This window comes from Coptis chinensis, chromosome 6 (assembly GCF_015680905.1).
Source record: "Coptis chinensis isolate HL-2020 chromosome 6, ASM1568090v1, whole genome shotgun sequence".
Classification (NCBI taxonomy): domain Eukaryota; kingdom Viridiplantae; phylum Streptophyta; class Magnoliopsida; order Ranunculales; family Ranunculaceae; genus Coptis; species Coptis chinensis.
The window spans coordinates 21,602,107-21,627,211 of record NC_141461.1 but is presented as its reverse complement, the minus strand read 5'-3'; the positions used below and the strand labels follow the sequence as shown (position 1 = coordinate 21,627,211).

Here is a 25,105-nt window from a genome sequence, read left to right as displayed (position 1 = left end):
TCTTTGACAGGCCAAATGACCAAGGCTTGCTCGAGAATGCCCATTGTTAATAAACATTAACATTATCTTGCTCATAGTCTTGAGCGGTGTGGCCGTAACGTTTGAGGACTAGAGAGATCCCGAGCGGTGTGGCCACCGTTCAAAATAAACAGACAAGTCTTTTTCAAATTCAAATCTCAAGCGACATGGCCACCGTTTGGGACCTAGTCCAAATGGTGTGCCATGCGGTATAGCCTTCAAAGCGGTGTGGCCAAATCGTCGCAAAAAGCGGACAAATCGTTTTTCCAAATTCAAATCCCAAGCGACATGGCTACATCGTTTTGGACCACGATTGGGATTTTAGACCGTTTGGTGTGAAATTTGCGACCTAGCGGCGTCGTTTAATTACTACATGTATAATCAGCGTACACATCAATAATTCCTACATGCATAATTATTACATGTATAATCACTGTACACATCAATAATTCCTACATGCAAAATTATTACATGCATAATTACTACATGCATAATTATTACATGTATAATCAACGCACACATCAATAATTCCTACATGCATAATTATTACATGCATAATTACTACATTCATAATTATGTTTAATTTAGATTTACCTTATTCTTATTAAATGCATCATCATCCATTCCTCTATTTTCTTCACTTTGAACTTGTTCTACATTTTTTTCTTGAATGGGGTCACTTGGAACTTGTTCTATATTTTCTTCTTGAATGGGGTCATGATGCATTACATTTTCTTAAATCATCTTCATGTTCTAAAATGGGGTTGGAGCTCTTCCATTAGTGTTTTAGTGTTAGGGTTTAAGGGTTTAAGGGGTTTATGGTTTTTATAGTGGAAGAGAAGAGAATAGAAGAGCTGAAAAGGTTGCAACAAAGTCAAATTCACTTTGGTTTGGGGTCTGCCTTTACACAAAACAACTTTTGGGACCAATGGCACATTTGTAATAAGTGTTTTAGTTTTTAGGGTATTAGTAACAAGTACCATCTATTATTGCATAAATGTAAAAATGCTCATATAGGTTTCGGGGAGTAAGGACACAAAGTTAATTAATGGGCAGGCCAATATTTTTGATTATTTGTGAATCGGTCTCTACTACAAAATACATCAAATGTTGAATTTACTAGAGATGGGATAGATATTCTCGAGATATATATAATAAGAACAAAGAATTACCGCTGATCTTTAAACCAATTCGGATAACTTCTGAATCATTCAAACACAAAATTTGAATCTAAAAAAACTTTCGACTTCAATTAGGAATCCTAAAACCCAAAACACCTTCAACTACTATTAACCAAAAAAAAAAAACACCAAAAAGCCAAAAGCCACAGATTCTCATCCTCAATAAAATGAAGAAGTCACGAGTCAATTGATTCCCCACCCAACCCCTCTCTTTGTTGTAGAAAACAAATATTTTGTTGGCTTTTATTTCACTTTCACAAATAAAGTATTCCTTAATTTTTTTTTGACAATCAGTTATTTCTATAAGCCCGATGTTTTTAATCTTTCATCCACAGTAGTTAGTAAATAAACCTAAAATTTATCATGCAAAGATGAACTAAGGCCTTTAACAAAAATGAATTGAAGTTCCCACAATTTGATGATTGATTGGGTATGCAATTTCAATTTCAAACTTAATACAATTAGAGGTTTTGGTTTAATTTCTGGAATTACAATGGGGATGTTAAGTGGGATCGGTTTGCTGTTGGGATGGAGTGATGTACCAAAAATGGTGTACGTTATTTTAGAGTTTCTTCCCTTTTCCCCTATGGGGATGGGGATTGCGATGCAGTGTGCAATATTCCCCATACAATTCCTGCATATGCTTCCAGCATGCTGCGTGCTTAGTGAAAATTGTGAGATATAATTCTGTCTCTCAAAGACTAGCTCGCTTGCATTCCTCTTAATCAATATATTCATGTTTAGGCAAATCTTCATCAATATATTGTTTGATGCGTAAGCTTCAATGATAAATTATGTTATTATTGTTTGATGCGTAAGCTTCAATACTAAATCATGTTATGGATAGTTAATTTTTTTGCAAGAGCAGTTTTCGAAGTTCAAAGTTTGTCCAAGAGCATTATAAAACAAGGTTGTTACTCCAATGAACAACGACATTTATGTTCTTTTCCTAAAGGCTAAACTCTTGAGGACCCATGTGCTGATTGATGCCTTGGTCCATTCCGGATTCCTCCATTAATAAGGTTCCTTTGGGCCACGATCATTTTATTTAAAACTTGCCTCTATAACTGTTATATATCAGTAGATAACTGATTGCAGTATGTTGGCTATGATACTTCATTGCAGTTTTATAATGTGAAAATATTACTGAGCCCTGTTCTTAGCAACTGATGATGTTATAGTAAACAATACTTGAAGAGCAGTTAAGACACTCTTCTCTTCAACGTCATAGGAGAAAGCATAATGAGTAATTAAAGGGATAGAAAAAAAAAAGCATCATTATCACAGGACATGTGAAAGCAAAATAGGCTAACAGAAAAGAATACTTATTTCATTTGCATTCGGTGTTACCTTTTTATTTGCATTCTTTTGCGACAACATCAAATATTGTAATATTCTATTCTCTTGCCATCACTTTCTTTGATGACAAGAGATTCTTCTTAATATTTTTGTTTGCATTGACCCCCGCCCTTTTAGTATTGTATTCTGTTAACCATTGTAGTCATCTTAAGCGAGTGCTTCATATGCTTGGTTTGTATGGTTACAGGGGGTTGGAACCTTTGTAGGCATCTTAAGCGAGTGCATTATATGTTTGGTTTGTGTGGTAGAGGGGTTGGAAATGCATTGCCGATAAACACCATATATCTTAATGCTCAGGTCAGCCTAGGCCTTCGTGTGAAGTAGCAAGTTTGATAAATTTTACTTTGCTTTAATAAGATCTTACAAATATGCGTCATTTATTAGAATTTTACATTTCACCTAAATGAGTTGTTATGAATGTAAGTCTTAAGCCTTACAAGTCGGTCTAATTTCAAGTAGGAAAGGTTAAATAACGAGGGTTTCCACGTTTTAATAGCAAGTGTTTATATAATTAAATTGTTAGAAAAAAAAGTTATGCTTGAAAGAAATGGGTACTGTACAAAAGCATGACAAAGTGAGAAAGATTTTAACAAATTGTGACCATGCAATGCAACTCGAGAAATATGGAATATGACCGGGATAATGATTACATAATGGTATAACTTATTTAATGTAGCTCTGATATTAAATTGTACACTGAAAAGGCAACTATACTTATATGAACTTTAGCAGACTAATTAATCGATTTAAAGCCTTGCTTAGTTTTCTCTCTCTCACTTGGATTGGTTATGATAAGGTGACATTGATTTTTCACAAGGGGATTGGTGATCAACTGCGGCCTTGAGTTATTCAAGGGAATCACTACTCATCTGATTGAGAGCGTGGCCATGTATATGATCCAACACAATAATTTGATTGCAGAAGAAGAAAATGAAGGTAACAAAAAAAAAATTTGTCGTTTTGTTTTTTTTTTTTTTTTTTTTTTCGGATTAGAATATGTTAGGAAAGTGATCATTTCACTTTACAGTGGTTATAAGCTTAATTAGCGTGCATGGTGTCTATTCAAATTATCGAGGAAACTTGGTTTGGTACATCACTCTCAGTTGCATATGCTTTAGTTTCATATCTCTGGATTTTACTAATAATACCTAACTCATTTGCATTGGTTTGATTTATGGCTTGGTTGGGGTATTTGAATATTTCATGTGTCAAATTCCTAAACACATCCACAGACACACTTTCTTTTGCATATAATGGTCTTTGTTCCTATTTGATAGTTCTTTGAAACAAATTTGATTGTGCATCATCAGTGACACAGTAGCTTATTATAATTAGCTATAGTTGGAGGATTCAATAGCACTTGCATCATGAAAATTGGTTTTTGTATATTAGGCAGCGAAGTTACAAGATGATAATAAAGCATTGGATCGCCTCACTAAATCTAAAGAAACTGCTTTGCTTGAGGCTGAAAGAACTATTCAGATAGCTTTGGCAAAGGCGTCATTGGTTGATGAACTGCAAAACAAGAACCAAGAACTGATGAAATAGATTGAAATATGTCAGGTTTGTTTGGTTTTCAACCTTACCTTTTGGTGCAATACGGCTATTTTGTTGAATTATCTTATGCTTCACCATGAGCTATAAATGTTTGATTTTAATATTTTGATTCTATATCAGGAGGAAAACAAAATCCTGGACAAAATGCATCGTCAAAAGTTCGCGAGAGGTCAAAAAGCTAATGGAAGCGATCACGGGGATCTTGAGGAAGTTTGTTCTTTTACGGTGGAGCAGCCGCTAATGTTGTATGTGATTACTAGAGAAAAGTGTAGGAGATGAATGTAATAATTTTATATCATTTACCTTTAATTTCTTTAGATATGCCTGATACCTATCCATAGTGTACAACAATTTCATGAATCAATAAATGATCTTAAAGTATTTTGTTTAGGACGAGATGAAAACTCTTGACTGGGAATTGGCTCGAGCAAAGGTTAATGCAAATAGGGTTGCAGTTGTTTGCCAAATATCTGCCTATGGAAGATCATATTCTTTTTCAAGGTATTTCTCAAGCTTCAAGTACATTCAATATAATATTGCATATCTTCATAACTAGGAACTGTACTTTCGTCTTTCATGTTATATTATTTGTCTGGTCATTATTATGCATAGGTTCAATGGGATGGAACCACTGGCAGTGTGGTGTGCCGGACAAAGTTTCTCCATGGAATATTGAACCACTATCAATCACCAATGCGAAGTCGGTCTTTGCATAAACCTCAACCAAAAGGGCAAGAATCGTAGTTGACATCTCGATTCATCGATCTTGGTCAATGATGGTGAGTAGGCGTCTATTTTCAAAAACAAAGTTTGTGGGGAGAATTATATGGATTATATGCAAAGGAACCTAGTCCTAAAAGATGCAATTAAAACTTTGGGGAGCACTTTTATAGTCCTAAAAGATTAAAACAAGTAGGAGCAACTATCTAATATAATTTGTATTATGTTTTTATTGTTCACTGTGTTGGAGATTGACAAAAAAATAGAACATTGGCGATCAGATTGACTTGGAGGGGTTGTGGTATCGACTTGCTCGCGTTGCCCCATGTTGTTTGCCAACTGATTACCTATATTTTTTTTTTGCTATCCTTTCAGTCGTCTATACTAGATAAATTGCAACAAATTAAATTGGGAATCGACTTGCCAATTTACAATCCTTGCAGTGAGTGCTTAAGGGTAAGGCCGCGGTTCAATTATGATTTTGAGAGTATTACACAATTCTCTACTTTTGCAGTCAAATATTGTTTACTATCTTGAGTTGCTCATATATTTTTTTCTTTTTAGGTTTCTGTTGTACCAAGAACACCAACTAACATGGATGAGCACTCTTGATTTTGCTTGATCATAATGCACACTATTAAGGTACCTTTTTGACATTTAATGCTTGATCACTAATTTACACTTTTTTTTTAACAATGACACTATGCACCACCACTACTGCAGAAAAGGCCTAAGATAGCATGCAAAAAACGCTATGGTTGGTGTCCATAGCGTTTTCCAAAACGCTATTAATGACGGTGCTATGCTTTTATTGATAGCGTTTTCAGAAAAAACGCTATTGAATTTATAGTGTTTCTTCACAAACGCTATCATATTTATAGCGTTTTATCTTAGCGCTATTAAAGATCAATAGCGTTTATTATGACAAACGCTATTATATTTATTGCGTTTCATCTTAGCGCTATTAAAGATCAATAGCGTTTATTATGACAAACGCTATTACATTTATTACGTTTTTTTTTTTTTTTTGGCGCCGATTTCCGCCGATTTTATTATGACAAAGCGCTATTATATTTATAGCGTTTTTTTCTTAGCGTTATCTATTTATTAATAGCGTTTTCTCTTTAGCGCTATCAGTTCTATAACATTTTAAGTTGAGTGCATCCAAGCTTTTCCTAATCACAATCACTGTTTTTTTTTAAAAAAAAACCTGTACACAATTACATTTTCACACAGTACTATTAATCTGTGCTACTAAATTGTTGTAACAACTAAACCTACAAAATTCACAGTATAACAATGTCTATAAAATACATACACACGATAATCAATAATAACTTCATTCATTAAGTAATACCCAAAATATACAATTTCATTGTGTATTGTACAAGGACAAAAATGACTTAAAACGCGATTCAAGTGTGTACTGTACAAGGACAAAAATAACTTAAAAACGCGATTCAAGTGTTATTATGCTTGTACAAGGACAAAATGACTTAAAACGCAGCGATTCAAGTTTCACAAAATTAGACAAAATAAACATCCTAATCCCGACCTACTTCATGTGGTGATCATCGATAAATATGGCGTCTTTGTATGGGCCATGCAATTCGCGGTTCCTTTAGCATCTCCCATTGTTTGCAATTCAGAATTTTCTCTCCAAAGGCGTGATTTTGACTTCACAACTTCATCTACCCAAACTTTAGAGGCATTATCTCCAAGAGGTATACCATGCACCGTTTAAAAGGATCGTTAGTCTCCCAATGTCCTTTAGCAACTAAATCATCTTGGAGCCATCCAATTCATCAACTTGCACCGTTGTAGCCCATGACTCCCTCCGCCTTGACCCTACCCAAAAAAAAGGAAGCCACAAATATAATAACTAAGAATTTAGGTAATCAGTACATAATCAAAAGTAGGTAGTTACTATAAAAAAATGTTGTATACATTCTAATAAGCTTACAAGTAGGAAACATGGTAATGAATTATTAGTATGGTTATTACTCACACGACTTAGAGCATTTGTTTCAAGACAAATAGAACATTGTTAAATCGATCAACATAGTGATTCATTATTTAAAACTTCGCATTTTATTAAGCATAAGTGTAGGAAGTTCAGTTGGAACAATCCACTTCGAAACATAACTCACAACTCAGATATCGAAATGCAATGAAACAGTCATTAGATAGCAGACACAAAGCACTAAATTTACTGCCTAGGTCACTCGGCTCAAATCCAACTCTAACTATGACAAAATCGGCCAAGTCAGTCCGGTCACCGGTACTTGAAAGCGGATCAGCCAGCACAAGCATATATTCTTAAACTCTAATTACGTCAACAATACATGCAGAACAACCATTTGATACTGTCTAATTACAAATGAGCATTGAATAAGCCATAAGTTACCCCTTGTAAAAAGAAATATTTTACCTGTGGAAGAGAAGTTGTTGTAGTTCGTATACCCTGATCATCATTACTCCCTATGCCTCGACCCTACCCAAACAAAAAGAAATTCAGTATAATAACCAAGTATAATAAATCCCTGCTATGTCCCCTCATGTTTAAGGTTCTGCAGGTGCAAATAATCTTGTGCGCACAAAATGGCGTCACAAGTAGCCCCTTGCAACACACCCCAGCCATACATGACCAGAAAACAGGAAAGACTTGGGAAGTTTTAGCATTTTTCTAAGCCAATCCATAATAGTACTCTCTAACTCAGTAGCAGCAGGTGAAGACATCCAATTAAAACCAACAACAATAAAACCAGTACTAAGCATTGATGAAGGTGTGCATGCATGCATTGGCAGACAAAGAGCATGATATTCTGTATGTGTCCATGCCTTAAAAACATCAAGCTGAAGATCAAAAGTCGGGGGTATTTAACTGAGCATAACAGACCCTCACCTAAGTCCCCCACAGACAATGAAGCCGCAGCAAAAATGTCATTTTGGGTGACCTGGTTGAGTATGGTCTCGAAGCATCATAGTTTGAAAAGGCTCAGCGAATGCAACCTTCACTCATTCTTGGGCCTTCGGGCCCTTAGGGATGACTCGATCAAGCAATGCGTTGATGGTGAATCCATATATTATATAATGGATGATTGTCTTTAGAACCAAGTGGCGGATCGGTCCCCAGGACCAAAGGAATTGAGGGCTAGTCACTTATTCCGAGAAGACTTCTTCACGGGAAGTATAGCGGATGGCTTTCTTTCACTGCCCTTACCTTAGAGAATAAAAGACCTAGAAAAGAAAAGGAAGCTCGAAAGAGGAATTAAGGAAGGCTGTGTTTTCCTCTCCATCTGAATATCTCCTCACCATGCTAGTCGCCCGATCCACTCACTTTATGGGTTCACCACAGGACTCCACGATGAGCAAGATAATGTTAATGTTTATTAACAATGGGCATTCTCGAGAGCAAGCCTTGGTCATTGGCCTGTCAAGAGAGGCGTTACAACTTCACCCAAGAAAACACTCATGGCGAGAAAGCAATCCAAGCTAGATTCTTGTTGTAATCAACTGGTCATGTGAAACCAAACAACCGCTACCGGGTCGTAAATAATATATCGACTTTCATCTTTGGAGAAGAACGAGTTGCTAGTGTTTAAAAGAAGGGTGAATATGTTCTATAAGAGAAGAGCGGGGCTAGATAATAATGGTATTCGTTTTATCTCCTTGTTTTTCTTTCTTGCTTGCTAGGCGAAGAGCTAAGCCTCGGGAGGTTCCCCGACCTTAAAATTGGATCTCATTGGTGCCACCTAAAGCTGTAGGTAGGCGGGATGTGTGACGTTTGGAGTTGTCGTTCGTGCACCTGTCCCCAATGGAAGAATGAGTGATCCGTTCCCCGCGGATCATGGCCTTACCACTTGGTCCCCGATGGCCGGTGAGGGGATTCATTATAGCGACTCACGTTCATTCCATTTGGATGGACACGTGTTAGCTGTAGGGAAGTATGGTTCGAAAGTGACTTCGGTTCGCCCGATTCGAGGCTCAACTCCTTGCTTTACGTTAAGCGGACCTACAGTCGGGCTGGGGCTCCGTGCTCTTTTCTTTACGTGTGGGGCGTTGCGGGGGAGAGAAGGGAATCGTCGAGGTGGCTTAACAACACAACTTTTGGCTTTTCCTCCATGAGATGAGCCCGATTACATTGGACCGATGGATAAGAGAATGGGCTGGCCCCGGAACTACATGAAACCTAAGTTGGAGCTCTCTCGATGCGATGTAGACTCAATCCGGATACATTTCGATTTCTTTACGATGGATCGAATATAGATAGTTGTCTCATCAATAGATAGAAATAGAGGGATTGGGCTCTACCATGCCCACATTTCCTTTTGAAGGGGCCAAAGAAATGTCTCCACCTTTCTTGCCAACAGATCTTTCTTGAATTATACTGAACGGGTCGATCCTCCCCTCCCGTTTGTTTTAGCAACTTATCCTAAGGTCTCCTCGCCAAGAGCTCCCCGGCGACGACAGAGCAACCAACCCGCCTGCTGTGGCGGGGTGGCTTTTTTGTCCTACGAGGTCGAGGTCCTACGAGGTACCCACTACTCGGAGTATCCTCCCAAAATGAAAAAGATGTGTCTGTCAGGTTCGGTTCTTCTTAGTTGGGTTGGGCGGGTTCGACCAGAAATGCTATGCTTACGCACAAGACTACCCCTCTTCCCGAAAGCTTCGCAGGGACTACTTTACGACAACGGACGACCACCCGTAGGGGGTTTACTGCACAAGGCCCCTGCAGAGGAAAAGCTTTATCCCAGCGAATATAAGATACTCGACTCCGTAACAACACGAGGGGATTGCACTTTGGGAAGAACATAGAATAGTAGAGGACATGCGAAATAGGACCACTTAGATCGAAATAGCATTAAGAGAAATGTTCTAACATAGAGTAGAATTGAACATTGAAGAGATTAGTTGACAACAGTCAAAGGGCCTAATTCCAATACAATAGGGGTCTATCGGTGCAAGTCGGTGAACACCGTGATTGATGAGTGGGTAGGTGGGTTAGGTGCACCTCTCGCCCGATTAAGTAATGAGGCAAGCCCCCCCGAATGAAGAAGTAGTGCACCCCGCTTCCAGCGTATCGCCTTTATTTAGATTCTATATTTTTTTTTTCATTATTATATTCATTTTTCATCTTTCTAAAAAATATCTCGGCAAAAACGAAATTAAATGCGATTTCAATCCAAGGTCACGATGCACCTTGCCTTTTTCAAGTAGCTTTGTTCGCCTATTCAGCTAGGGGGGGCATTGGTCATAGCTGAAATTCGTCGAAGGGAAAAAAGAAGAGAAAGAAAGGGAAGTTTTGTCTTTTTTCAATCCAAATAAGAGAGAAACCACTAAAAAATGGAAGTTAGAAAAATAAGTTTAAGTAAGAACTAGCACTAGACTTCTTCCCCTTTCCACTTTCCTCTCTCCTTTTGTTTTTACTTTCTTTCACCCGGGCTTTTCATTCTGTTTTATAGAGACCGAGGAATTTTTTCTAAGAATTAATGTAGAAAAGTGAGGCACTTTCCCCGGCATACGGAATCAAAAAAATCCAGGATGACTTCTGCATCGGGGAGGGCTCTCGAAACCAAACGAGACTAGAAGGAACATGGGAATTAGCACCGTACCATTCCTATGAGTGCTTTTGTCTCGAAGAGCCAACCAAAAAGGAGCAGCCCTCTCTCTCTATCTAGGTCTCGGTTTAGCATCATATATCGATCTGGAGAAATTTTTGATTGGTTGTAGTGCGGATTAAGGAGCTGCTCCTCCATGCTGTGGCTGTGGAGGTGGGGCTGCCGCCTCTTGATAGAGGCAGAAGTCGGGGCCACCGGAGCTATCTGCGTCAAGTGTGTCGATTGAAAGAGGAGGGGAGACAACTCAAATGCCAGTGCAGAAATAGAAAGAGTCGTGCCGTTCAAAGTGGAATTCTTCTAAGATCCATTGCTCGATTTTGCATGCTCTGCTCCCAAATCTTGCGAGAGAGACTTGCGAGGGCGGATCCAGGTTGGTTGGTCCGGAAAGTCATGGGAGAGGCGGGCTAAGTGAAAGAATAGGCTGGTGCCACTATAGAATCTTATGAATCACGCGACGGCATACTTTATATATCTCCTCCGTCTACAAGGTGAACCGCTTAGCTTAAAGATACAGGTATATTAAGCCACCACACCGGGTCGGTTGGTGGTGCATTGGTCGACCCGATAGGCATGACCCTTTCGATTAGAGCGCCCGTTATCTCGTCACACACGCGGAGCTGGCATTTCCTTTGAAAAATTCCGTATAACTTCTAACCAAAGATGCATTCTTTATGAAGAAAGTACCATTCTAAGAGTGCATTGCCTCTTTGAGTGAAGAAGAGAAGGTCTTTGTATAGACACTCTTGAGCCATGTTAAATTCAATACTAGGCTCACCATTATTTCATTTCATTCATTCTATTGATATAATTCTGTTCCGTCGGGGTTCTAGCTCCAAAGAACATATGCATGGAGCTATGTCGACTTACGTCGTCTCGTTGACCACCGATCCGATCGTATACCACGTATCATCCCCTCTTTCCATAGAGGAGAAATAAAGAAAAAGAAAAAGATATAGTGATCGTGCGTAGACCTTGTTCGTTTCTACTTGACGTTAAGTATTTCGAGGTTTTTTACATTATAGCCCATGGTGCGGTCGGCTATGATATACTCAACGTCTTATTTAGTAGGTTCATCTACAACATCCGGTGGTGCCCTCGTGGTCCGCGTTCCTCTGGGGTTGGTGCAGTCTAATCGAAGTCAACTCGACTCACATGGAATCTGGTGAGTTTGAACCGAGCTGGTCACTTGAGTCTATAGGCTACCTTTCCTATCCGCTTCTCTACAAGGTCTAGTCTACTTTCTTCTTCCTTGGACCGGCCAAGCTTGTGGGTTGTTTAAGTAGGTTGGGCTAGGTTTGGTTTATTTTTGGAGCCAGTGCGGGTTAGTCCCCATTTTTATTTAAGTAGGGGCAATCAAGAGGCTGGAAGTGATTGACCCGAGCTATATTATTAGGAATGGGAGGTTCAAGGTCGGGGCTCGGTTAGTTAGCGATGGCACCAAGGGCCGAGGAAGGAAGGTAAACGTGTACTTGTTTTTGTCGAGATTGGGTTGGTGTTCATTGTACTCTATTTGATTTAACATTAGACCAGAAAAAAAAAGAGAATATAGTAGAGCTAATCTGAAGAGATCGAACAAAGCAGATGTAGGAGTCAAAGTCCGAGAAGCTGAGTCCCTCACCATCGGACTAGGGCTATTCCTCGGAAAAAGAAATTACAAAAGTTTTTCTATCCCAAAAGGGCTCCGTATAAAGTATCTTTAGGCTAAAACACACCGAAAGTGTCGAGGGTATCTCGGATACTTTTTGTTCCTTGGCAAAGGCGAAGGGAAAGCCCGGCCGTTCTGTTGCCCCAAAACAACAAGTGAGTGACTCGTGCCTTCACATTTACGTGAGGAGAAAAAGAATTCAAATCTAGCCGCTCTCCCCTCCAAAGACGACTAACTTAGGAACGATTCAGAGAAAGGAAAGATTTTTGCCTAATGTAAGCTCCCCATCTTCTTCCGTCGACCTCGTCACTCATTACACCCGCCACTCGTTGGCCTTTCTCCCACCCTATCTCACTTTCGCTCCATTAACGGGCTAGCTGCTATTGGTTTTCATTTTGTTATAAGCTTGTGAAAGATTTAATAAAATGGCGGAGAAATATCGAACCTGTCGAAAGGTTCAGGACTGAAGTGGTAACAGAGAAAACACTGCAATTTTCTCCTTGGCAGCTCAGGAGCTATACATCCAATTAAAAATATGAAGTAGGTATTGGTGAGTCTAGAAGTTTTTACAGAGGTAGGTTCCCTAATGGTACACAAGTAGCCGTAAACTGAAAAAGGCTACCAAATATAGACCTAATATAATCTCACCAACACCTTAAGCACACTAACTCTGATCTTACAGCCCTACTGCATAATGGCCTTTTTAACTCAAAAAAAAATTTCGCGCCAGACCAAGTAAGCCAAAAGCTAGTTACCCTTGCTTGCAAAAAGAAATATTTTACTTGTGGAAGAGTAGTTTGTATCCCCCGATCACCATTGCTATGCCTTGACCCTAACCAAATAATCATAACCATTGGTTAGTTGTTAGTCTACTAATTAAGAATCTACAAGATTTTTTGCTTTAGAGATTCTAAAAAAATACCTGCGAAAGTGAAGTAATTGGAGCAATAGTTGATCAGATCACTTGCTTTCGATCCACAACTTGCTGACTTTCATCCTAGAAAAATATATTAAGATTGTCAGTTCAAGTACTCTAGCAAGACAACAAATATCAAATAAGCTATTGTACAATACTTGTACATCTGTCACTTGCCTTTTGAATATTCAGAGAAGCAATTAAGTTTCTTATAAGTTCATTTTGAGTATTCACCAAATTGGTCATTTGAGCCATATCCTTCTCAACCGTTAGTACCTTCTCCTGAAGTTGGGTGACCAACTCTTTGTTTTGTGACACCACACCTACTTTTGAAGGAGTTACTCCTGCTCCTTTACCTCTCACACGACCATAACGATCAGGTCCAAGTACTTGTGAAAGAGCATCATTTTGTATTGAGTGGTTATGAGAATCTGATGCTGCCGCATTTCTAATTTCTTTTATTTTTTCCTATAGCAATCACATTTGATATGTATGTTAATAGAGAAATTAGTGAAGCTCAACAAAATCGATGATATTTATGGCTATACTTCTGGTTAGAAAATATAACTAAACATACCATTCGTTCCGCAACTCTACTATTTGATGGTTTGCCATTTTTCTTAGTGTGTCCTTTGCACCAAACATCAACTCTAGTTATAGACGAGGGACTCGGACTCTCTTTTTGCTACATGATAACAATATCCACAATCAAGATACATACACAAAAACAAAGTTGCACAAATTTGATAGTTAATTACCATTTGGAACTCTAGGCGTGCATAGCCTTGTCTACTACATGTGTGAGGGAGATCTTGCTTTTCCCTCATTTCTTGAAACTTTTGACTTTTCAGCTGCAATACAAAAGAGTTAAATAACACATTTCACAATATGAGTATATTCAAAGTATCACCAAAATAACTCACAATGAACTTTCTCTTTGACATTTGTTTAACAAACATCTCCCATTCTGCATCATCACAGTCTTGGTTTGGAGGCGTGCAATGTCCTTTTTTTCTTTTTCTATAAACTCGATCTTTCCCTCAATCTTGATTTATGTGCCCGCCACAACCTTCCAATTTGTTGGAGGGCATAAGTTCTAAGCCCTTCATCCAAGATAAATTTTTGCTACAAGAAATAAGAAATAATCGTGAAATGTTTTGACAACCCCACCATCAACAAATTAAACATATATAATAAGAACATCATAATAACTATATATATTTACTGAAAAAGCAAAAAAAAAAAAAATCGTTCTTACCAAGAATGATTGCCAATACAGATCTTTGTACCCTTTTTTGATTACTCTCCAATCACTAAAAGTTAGTGGCACCATCTCAGATGCAATATTTCCCAAATGAGAAGAAAATTGTTCTGAATTTTTCTCTACAACAGTGCCCATTCGCATTAAAGGTCACCGCTAACTTAGATCCACTATCAATCGCCATTACCTTGGATCTACGAGAACCTCTTAGCGTCTTGCTTGATAGGTGAGATTCTTTGGAAGAAGGATTACTACTTTCAAGTTCTGCATCCGAGTCGATAGCATCATCAGAGTCGATAGCATCACCTTCATCACTAGAATCTCCTTCACTCTCTTCTTCAGTCAATGGCCCCTTAAACTTGGCTCGGTTGGTAGTAGTCTTACTTCCATCCTCGTCATTACAATAATCTTCATCGTCAAGATCTTTATCACTTAAGTCGTGAGAAGAATTCCTTTTTGTCCTAGATCTTTTAACAACTTTTTTGAAACTCTGTGATAAAACCCCATTAAAGGAAAACAAAAGATTAATGAAAATTATAAACAATACTTAACAAAGGAAACACAAAAATCTAACATATATAAACAAAGATGTTAAGCAAAACATAATTAAACAACACCTTAGACTTTGTAGAACCCCCCGTCTTTTTTGATTTGTGAGATTCATTTGAAGAAGGGTTCTCTCTATTGCCACGAGAGTAAGAATTTGGGACTATGTCGTCGTCCTCATTGAAATCATGGGCATCTTCTTCCTTGCTAAAGTCCCCATCAGTGGAATCTAAGTCGTTAGTATCTCGGATGGGCATTTTACCCATCTTAGATCGTTTAGTTGTTGTTCCCTTTATACTCTGGAATTTAAAGAATATAACATAAAGGTTAACATAAAACACCCTTAAACTTGGGAATGAATTAGGTGAAAGGCAGCAGTTATATATATTAAGATTAAAAGTGCAACTACATATATTGGGAATGCTAGTGTGTGTGTGTGTGTGCAAATAACCAGTACTGAGTTACCTAAAGGCACCCGGCCGGTAGGGTAAGTTAGACCTATACTAGGAGTCTCATACATACTTACGAAAAGCCGGCGAATATAGCAAAGATCACGGGAAGCACTAACTACTAGTTAAGCGGCTATTCATGGAGACTCATACATGTGCCAAACTAACTAGGACTAGTATGGCCCGATTGCCCGGTTGCATAAGGAAGAAAAGGAGAGGAAGATAGGTGTTCTTACCTTATTCTTCTTAGAATTAGACTTCTCTAAGGTACACAATTTTTTTTTTTTGACAAGTGGGACTCATTGGCTTGAGAGGTTGAGTGTGGTAGACTACCATCACTTCTATTTGATATCGTATCCCAAAGATTTGATGTATTCCTAAGAGCAGCTACAATAGCTAGTCTTTCATTAAGTTTCCTTTTCTTAGCTTGTTTTGAACTCTGTCAACATGCCAACAAAAATTTTGTTAAATGAGAAACATGTGTATACACAAACATTATCAACAAAAGTCTTACCTCCGCTTTTCGACATTTTGTTTGAAGTGAAGTGTCTTTACGTCCTTGTCAAAATCCTGAAATGTCAACGATGCATAATGTGGCGAAAAACATCAAGACACAAAATTGATATGAACAAGACGAGAGAGTACCAAAACAAATCACAACACATATTAATAAAACAAACAACCAATACTCATACTAAGATGAACAAACAACCGAAGTGCCAAACAAATCAAATACTAATATTAATAGGAAAAACTACCAGAACTAAACAACGGAACTCATAGCGAAAAATATTAATACAAAAATGTTTTACTAAATTGCCGAAAAGTACATGCACTACACATAGTCTCCCTCACAGTCCTTTCTAACATAGCTACCATCTTCATCATCAATGTTCTTGTCAATTCTCGAAACATCTAGTGGTCCTGAGAATATATCGACATTCTCCTCATACATATCCAAGTCATGGCCCTCTTTGGTGGGATTGTAATACAACATACCAATTGGAATCATTGTTGTCCCTTGAATAAAAGACCTGTTTCGCTTGTGATGCTAAAATGAATGGTTCTTTTTCGAACTGGCGTTGTCCTTGATGGAGGTTAACCAAAGTAAATCCATCTTCCACCTTGACACCATTTCCTACATTTGCCCAATCACAAAAAAAAACAGGCACTTGGAAGCCAATGTAGTCGAGCAAAATTATATCTTTGATGACCCCATAGTAAGAAACATTGTTCATGACTTGGTTTCTGTCCTTTGAACTAGATCTACACATAGTTGTTGACTCAAGTGAAACACCACTATTTTGGTTGGACTTCTCAGCACTTTTCTTGTGGTAACGTTGACCTTTGACAATAAATGAAGAATACGACATTGCTAACTTCCTCGGTCCATTGGCAATCCACTTTAATGTCTCAGAGATATTCTCACTAGTGTCCTCTACAATCTGTCCAAATTCATACATAAGTATCACGATTATTATCTACATATGTAAAAAGGGTAACGCAAATACACAAAAGTCACAACTGAACCTTCTCACGTAGCCATTCAGAAAACTTTTCTACATGTCTCTTCCACAACAAATTTCCATTTCTTGAGAGTTGTTTGTTTTGCTTCCGTAGCTCATCCATATGCTTTCTAACCAAAGAAAAATGGTAAAAGAAAATTAAGGTACGTCTTTTCAAAACTCTAAATTTCAATAATTATTACCATACTCACTCAAAATATGGCTCGACTACAGCTGTATTGAACAACACATATAGATGGGCAGCATGTAACCTTTCTTTACTTAATCTAATCGAAACTCCTCTAGAATTCGGCCTACCATCAAGTATTGCATCACTTGCAAAACTATCATTTTTACTTTGGCGAGTACTTATCTCAACGGTTTGTTTCATAAATTCACTACAAAATCTCATGCCCTCTTCCGCAAGATAGCACTTTGCAATGGAACCCTCAGGTCTTGCAAAGTTTCTGACATATCCTTTCAACTCTTTCATGTATCTAAAGACAAGAAATAACATCAATAGTAAATAAGAAACAAGTAGTGGAATATAATCATTAATGTTTTATGAATGAGTATAAATTCACCTTTCAAAAGCATACATCCAACGCAAATGAACTGGTCCACCAAGCCGTGCTTCTCGTGCTAAATGAATTGTTAAATGGATCATAATATCAAAGAAGGATGGAGGGAAGAACCTTTCTAACATGCACAAAGTCTCTGCAACGTCTCTCTCGAGCTTTTTAGTCTCTCCAGTATTAACGACTTTTTGCATAATTCATTGTAAAAGGCACATAAGTGAAAAATTGCAGTCCTCGGTCCTTTCGGAAGAAGCCCCCTTAACGCAACAGACAACAATTGTTGCATTAAAACATGGAAATCATGGGACTTGAGACCTGAAATCTTGAACTCATCCCCTGATATAACCCTCCCGATATTTGAGCTATAGCCATAAGGTAGCTTTAAATCTTGTAATCTCTTGCAAAAAATCCTTTTTTCAACTTTCGATAGTGTGTGTGGTGCCGGTGGAAGATAAGTTCTGTTGCCACAAACTTCTGGATGCAATTCATGCCTAATTCCCAACTGTTGCAAATCTTGGCGAGACTTAAGATGGTCCTTTGATTTGTTCTTCACATTAAATAATGTGGCAATAATGCTTTCGCACACATTTTTCTCTTGGTGCATTCCGTCCACATTGTGACGCAAAGGATTATACTGAAAAATTCGAAAAAAATTAATATTGCTCAAAAAAAATAAAGTTGGCTTACCTAGGGTATCTAAGAGGGTGGAGGACCACCGGGGCATCGCGGTATGGGGGCATGCAAGACACTCTAGAGGGTGCAATGGGGGGGGGGGCATGATTATGCAAGTGTCATAAGGTCATACATTTCTAGTTAGGCCAAAATATCGGTTCATTTTAGTGAACTGAATCACATATCAACAGAAATTGTGGGCCCTTACTCCCCTTAGACTATTTCCACACTAGTCGAAATAGATTCCACCTAAATAGTATCAAACATTAATCGCAATGTGTCTTAAAATTATTTAAAACTCCTAAGGCCTTTAGTAATTCAGCAGGGGTCTTGTTAAAAATATACTGCCCCAGGCACATAACTAGAGCATACTTGGGTTTGGTTCAACCTCAGGTAGTATGGAGTAGAGGTTTGAACACTTAATTTAATTGACAAGTACAATTCTACAATGGTACATTCTATATTTTCAGCACAAGCATGGATAGTATGTAGTGACAGAGTTGTTATAGACATCTTAGGGCATAGAGTTCGAGTGGTCAACCTAGGCTTCTAGATAATTACTTCAAAATATATATATATATATATATATATATATATATATATATATATATATATATATATATATATATATATATATATATATATATGGAAAGTATAAAACATTACCTCCCAATAAGGCAAATCAAAAAATATTGACCTCTTCTTCCACATTAGAACATGTTCTTCCCTCTTCCTCTTCTTCGTTTTGTTTTCATCTTTTCCAAAGTCATTTTCTATTTTGTCCACCACAACCTTAATTTCTGAACCAGACATAACTTTAGGTTTCTCCCGATATTCATGCTTTCCATTAAACCATCTTCTTTTCTTTCGAAATGAGTGATTTGGCGAGAGGAAACATCTATGATCCATGTAAACTATTTTACCACTAAAGGGCAACCACATTGAATTTGTATTAACACCACAAGTAGGGCATGCAGTTTTACCCTTTGTTGTGCAACCGCTAAGTTCCCAAGGGCGGAAAAATCATTCACATCCACATTAGTAATCGCCTTTAGGTTGAAGATAGTCTTAGTAAATGCATCATAAACCTCCACTCCTTTATTCCACAACTCCATTAAATCATCGATAAGTGGTTGTAGATATACGTCGATTTCATTTCCAGGTTGCTTTTTTCCAGGAATCAGTAATGCTAGCATCAAATGTTCCTTTCTCATGCATAGCCATGGCGGGAGATTGTATGTACACAACATGACTGGCCAGCAACTATGCGTTGAACTAAGATTACTAAATGGGTTAACTCCATCAGCAGCAAGACCAAGTCTAAGGTTGTGTGGCTCTGCTGAGAACAATGGCCATTTCTTGTCAACTTCTTGCCATGCCTCAGAATCTACTGGGTGTCGCATGTTACCATCTGTACTCTTGTTGTTGTGATGCCACCTTAAATGTTCAGCCATCTTTGGCAATTGAAACATTCTTTTAAACCTTGGTATTATAGGAAAATACCTTAACACCTTTGCGGGAACACCTTTCTTAATCTCATTGGTCTTCTCATCCACAAACCATCGCGAAGAATTGCATTTTGGACACTCATCAATTTTCTCATCCCTAAAAAGATAACAATCGTTAACACAAGCGTGTATCTTTTTCTCTTCGAGTTGAAACTCTTTGATTAACGAGTCTGCCGAGTATGAGGAGTCAGGAATGGTGTTCCCCGCTGGTAACATATCTTGCAATACCCTTAGAAGCCCATCAAAAAAACTATCTGAAACACCATGCGTAACTTTAAGCTTGTACAAGACAACTGTTGCTGCCAACTTTGTGTATTTGGTGCAACCTGGATATAGAGGGAGTTCAGCATTTTCAAAGAACTCTTCAAACTCTGCACCCATTCTCTCTTCAGTAATCCCCGGTTCGAAAGCATCGTCATGCTCAAATGCAGCTTCACATAATTCATGTGTCTCTGTGGTTTCTATACCAGATTGCACTGCATCTAGTGGCTCCCCGTGCCAAAACCAAGTAGTATACGTCATATCCATACCATTTATCACCAAGTGTTCGACGACCTTGTTATCATCTCCACGACGAAAATTCTGACATACTTTGCAAGGACATCTCAATTTCTTTTCTCCAGTTCTAGTTTTAGCAAGTTCCACAAAGTTCTCAGCCGCTTTTCTATACTCTACTTCATTTCTATAAAAAAAAAACAAAACAAAACCAAACAAAATAGAAGAAAAACAAAAAAGAAATTACTAAATGTGGTAAATATATGTCAAATTTTATGAAAGGCAATATAAGGACTTCTTTTTCAGAACCTCTGCCAATGGACCCAAGCTTTATCCATCATTATGCTACCACTTCCTAACTTCAAATCTGATCTGACATAAGCAAAAGAGTTAAGTCGCTAAACCACTTCCATAGTTATTTAACCTACACCTACATCAGCACGCTAAACTACATTGCTGAAACTAGAACACATTATCACATAAATCAACGATCAAAACTTGAACCAGCAACAATTGAACCATAGATTAAGTAAACATGAACCACCAATAGTACTAGTTATTAGTACAACCAAAATAAAAGAAAGCTACAATCAAAAACTGAAAAATTGAAATTCAAGTAATCATTCATATAGGCTATAAATTATTGGCAATAGAGACGAAAGCAATAAACATGCATTACCCGACCAAATGATGAAATTTTCTATTCCTTTTCTCAAGAAAAAAAATATATAAACTAGTTTAATTATGCATGTTTCAGAGTGTTATCTAATTACTAATAATTTTGGCATAAAATTACATAACCCCAATTCATAATTCACTAATTACAAATGATTCAACATAACGTACAAACACCCCACACTACCAAAAAAACGAGTTTACCCGACCGAGGCCATAAAGAATACTCGACGGATTCCGTCTGTAGGAAGTTCCCAACACATTATGTCCGTCGGGTATAATCTGACCATCTATCGGGCAATCTCAATGGGTACCCAACGGTTCTACGAGTCGATTAAACGGTAGGCATATCTCTTCCAAATACCAAGCAGCAAACTAATGTGTGATTCACAAGAGTATTTAGTATTTACATATGCATGGTAGTTTTCTACATCATTGCTTCATGTGGGAGTTTAAAATGCAGGAAATGTGGAACTGAGTGAACTGTCCTTATGCAAGTGATAATTTCTTAAATTTTACTGAGGATTTTAGGGACAAAAATGTATCACCATCATTCAAGATGCTATCGGAAGTTGCACATAATAAAGGGATCACTATAGTTGGTGGATCTATACCTGAACAATGTGGTGGGAGGTTGTATAATACCAGCTGTATATTTGGAACAGATGGAGAACTACTGGCTGAGCACAGGAAGGTATTTGAATTAATTTCGATAAGTCATCTTAAATTATGCTACCATGGTGTCATTTAGGCCCTTTGATAACTAGGGCATGTAGTTTGATGAATTTTAGACACTTTCATTTTTGATGATCGGCAGGTGCATCTGTTTGACATCAACGCACCGAGATATTTCCTTCAAGGAATCTGACAACTTCACTTCTGGTGATAGACCTCTTGTTGTGGATCACAGTACTTATTATATATGTAGGAATTAACAAAAGAAACTTCATTCTGATACTTTGCATCCACTTATGGTGATACTGGCCTGGACCGCCTGGTCTGTGACCAATATATATCTGGTGTTTAGTCGACCTCTGGAAGATGCATAATACCATGATCTCAGGACAATTAGGCCAAGTTGATGAATTGGACATCTTCTAACCTTTGTTTTACTGGTGTGTGCTTCCGTATATGTCATTCACCAAAATCGTTTACAGCAATGTCAAAACTATTTTTGCAGCCATCTAGTTAGTGATGCTTAATGTGGTCAGGCTTCAACTGGTTCTATTTTGTGTTGGATAGTTTCTCTTTTCGCAAGATGAATGGGGGGTTTTGACCTTTTGTAGTAATACAAACTTTTGGTTGAGAGAAGTATTCTTAATTTAGTGCAAACTTAGCTCTCTGGTGCTAGTGGTCTTCTAATTGTATGTTTTCGTTTTTATTATTATCATCATCGTCATTATTATTATCATCATATTTTATTCTCGTCTTAAAACTCTCACAGTATAAACGTAGATCTTTTCTCTGTTAAATGTTCTGCTTGCTTGCTAATATTAAAGTTACTATGACTGGATACCAGGTGCTCATCTTATTTGCTATCCAGGAGCATTCAACATGAGTATTGGTGAGGCAATCGTGGGAGCTAGTCTGAGAGAACAAGGCAAGAGTATATCATGAGTCATATTCTTGTCATCATCGAGCCTGTTATATGATTGATTCTATCTGCCCAGATTAAGCTTGTCCCTTATGCAATACCATGATTATAGTTCCTTCATGATACAATATACCTTCGTGTTCATTTACTGATCTTTTCTTTCCCATTATGTTTCCAGGGCAGCTGATAATTAGGTGTTTTTCAAATCTAATTCTCCGTTATATATTTCTGAGATTGAAAATGGGTTTGTGAATTTTGTATCTATTCTTTTTTATTTTGTTGACAGTTGTTTGTGGCAACTTGCTCACCAGCTCGAGACTCTAGTGGCTCTTACATGATTTGGGGGTCATTCAACACTTGTTGGATCAGTAAAACGTCTTTAATCTGAAGTGTTTAGTGTTTTAATGATAGTCACCAACATGAGCTTTTCTTCTACTTCGCAGTTTGGTGAGATAATTGAAACTGCAGTTCATGAGGAGACAACTGTTATTGCTGAGGTCAATTATTCCATGATTCCATTGCGAAGGTACTTCTTCATACTGAAAAGTAGAAGGATATTAGGTGAGGTTGGTTTTGCTTGTGCCAGATTCAATTCCATCGACCAATTTTATTGCCAAGTCATCGTAAAAACACTTCCCAACATCTTGATCTCCCTTTTTTAATGTGATTCAACTTTCAAATGTGTTAAATGACGAAGTCCTACACTTTCGAATTGTATAACAACTGTAATTTCTTTTCTCCCTTCACCTTGCTTAATACAAAAGTCTGAAGAATGTTTAGATATTTAAACTCTCTCCGTCTACTACTAATTGTATTGAATGTGCACAGGGAAAACCTTCCCCTTGAGAAACAGAAATGGAGTGACATACACAAATTTGTTGACATCCAAGAAATGAACAATGGGGCGGTTTCATAATGTTGTCCACTTCTCTTAAGTTCACCACAATCAGGTTTATAGAGCTTTTGACATATACTTTTTTTTGTTTCCTTAATGTTTACAGTGAAATGTCCATTATAAATTCTTGTAGAAGTAGCATAAATCCCGAATGCAGTATCTAAATTTAATCTATTTTTTCATTTTCATATCGGGCTATAAACAATTGTAGTTATCCCCTAGCCTCGTGTGGTGGATTTTGCACATAGTTGGCCTTTTTACTCTCTAGTCTTGATTTCCTTCACTGTTTTGGTACCCAAGGAACTTTATCCAGCTGTTGTGTTTGGCTATAACAAAGAGCTAATTAATCTTTATCTAATTTCCCATAGATGGATTTCGCAGTCCTTGTGGCTAATGGAAATAAACAGTACCCATCTGTAGCTGTACATCTAGTGGGCAGTTTTAGTAGTAGTAATGTAGTATATATATCTGCCACCTCATTTTGCTATGTTAAAAATGACAAATCTGATATGTCTTTGTTAATGTGTTTGTCATGCATTTCCTGCATATTACACGCATAAAGACAATAATACAGACGCAATTCGGATGGCCTATTTAGATAATCATAACCCTCTTACTTTCCTTTGAAACTCTATTACATATATGCTTTCAAGTGCATTGTATACAGGTTTCACTATCTGTTCATTTTCAGTTATATTTTTTGTGATGGTTCTCTAACTTGATTTCATACTTTAGCTGCAACATTTGTCATCCCCAAAGCGTATTACAATAGTTCTATAGTCATTGTGGCAGTTGAACAATTCTATACCTTCAACCCGATAATTTGTGGCTCTTGTATGGTTATTTTTTTATCAACTTCTTTGATAATAGGGGCCATTTGCTATTGTTCAATCTTCTTTGTTTCATTTAGAATTCCACAGTAATTTGTTGCTTTCAATTTTTTGAACTGCTTAGTCCCCCCTTTTCCTTGAAAACCTCTACAAAGTTTCACGTGGCAACATTTTCAAAAATATTAGGGATAATATTGTTGTTTCAACTCCATATCGGTAATAATATGTAATTGGTTGTCAGTTATCTGTTTCTTAAAAGCTGGTTTGTTTGTTGAGCTTCCTGACCTTTTCTGTTTCAACAGTGAGACACCACGTTATGGTATGGGAAGTGAGACTCCTATGCATCTATCACAAATCCACTACATCTGTATATGACTCCTATGTGAGATCCTAGAAGTAGTGTCTAAAACTGTTGGAATGTTCATCGACAAAGGTTATCAACGCCGACGGCCTATTCTAACTAATTTGAACCGCCAGAAGCCTATGCCGATCGAGCATTTTCCGACGGTCTTGCGTCAGTTTTCGTCAGTCGGGTAAAGTCGTTTCTTTTGTAGTGCCAATTCATGATTAATTAAAAATATCAAATATACAAACCAATAACAAACACTACAGTTCATAATTCACTAAAGCAATTTAACACTTCATACAACACAAAACCCAAATTCACAAATAATCATCAGACGACTAAGTTGGAGTTTGACTTTGTACAATAACATATAATTTTATAATCAAATATGAGAAGATGGATGAATTTGATGAACTTACCAAAATATTCAGGCTTGAGATGTTCACGTTGTTTGGCTTAATTTCTTCAAACTCAATTCACCTGAACACCCAGTACACAAACAAGAAAAAAAAAACAATTGAAGTAAAATTGAAATAAAGACAAAATAACTAAGACTGAAATGGAACTAAAATTCAAAAACTTTAACAAAAGACAGAATTTTTAACAAAAAATTCAAAAGACAGAATTTTTATTTGTTAAAAATAAAGATGGAAATGAAAACATGGGGTTTTTTTTATGAAAGAGAAGATGAGTACGTACATTATAATCTGTTTTTAGCTTTTCTTCTAAACCTT

The 25,105-nt window shown here is 37.4% G+C and overlaps 1 protein-coding gene and 3 long non-coding RNA genes across 4 annotated transcripts; 2 read left to right on the top strand and 2 right to left on the bottom strand.

Annotated features, from left to right (window-relative positions):
- Window positions 1-3,337: 3,337 nt before the first annotated feature.
- Window positions 3,338-4,396, top strand: LOC147492078 (uncharacterized). Its single transcript, XR_015198546.1, has 3 exons — window positions 3,338-3,494; window positions 3,951-4,121; window positions 4,236-4,396. It is a non-coding gene; the product is annotated as an uncharacterized LOC147492078 (long non-coding RNA).
- A 687-nt stretch (window positions 4,397-5,083) lies between these two features.
- Window positions 5,084-21,396, top strand: LOC147492076 (uncharacterized). Its single transcript, XR_015198545.1, has 3 exons — window positions 5,084-5,291; window positions 5,400-5,477; window positions 21,238-21,396. It is a non-coding gene; the product is annotated as an uncharacterized LOC147492076 (long non-coding RNA).
- On the bottom strand, window positions 16,267-17,127 carry LOC147492077 (uncharacterized). Its single transcript, XR_015200135.1, has 3 exons — window positions 16,991-17,127; window positions 16,804-16,909; window positions 16,267-16,718 (listed from the first exon to the last, which is right to left on the bottom strand). It is a non-coding gene; the product is annotated as an uncharacterized LOC147492077 (long non-coding RNA).
- Window positions 17,534-25,091, bottom strand: LOC147492075 (uncharacterized). Its single transcript, XM_086565268.1, has 5 exons — window positions 24,791-25,091; window positions 20,341-20,403; window positions 19,012-20,218; window positions 17,672-17,990; window positions 17,534-17,613 (listed from the first exon to the last, which is right to left on the bottom strand). The coding sequence occupies exons 2-5, from the start codon at window positions 20,370-20,372 to the stop codon at window positions 17,534-17,536; spliced, it is 1,638 nt and encodes a 545-aa protein (XP_086421394.1). The 5' UTR covers window positions 20,373-20,403; window positions 24,791-25,091.
- Window positions 25,092-25,105: the final 14 nt, after the last annotated feature.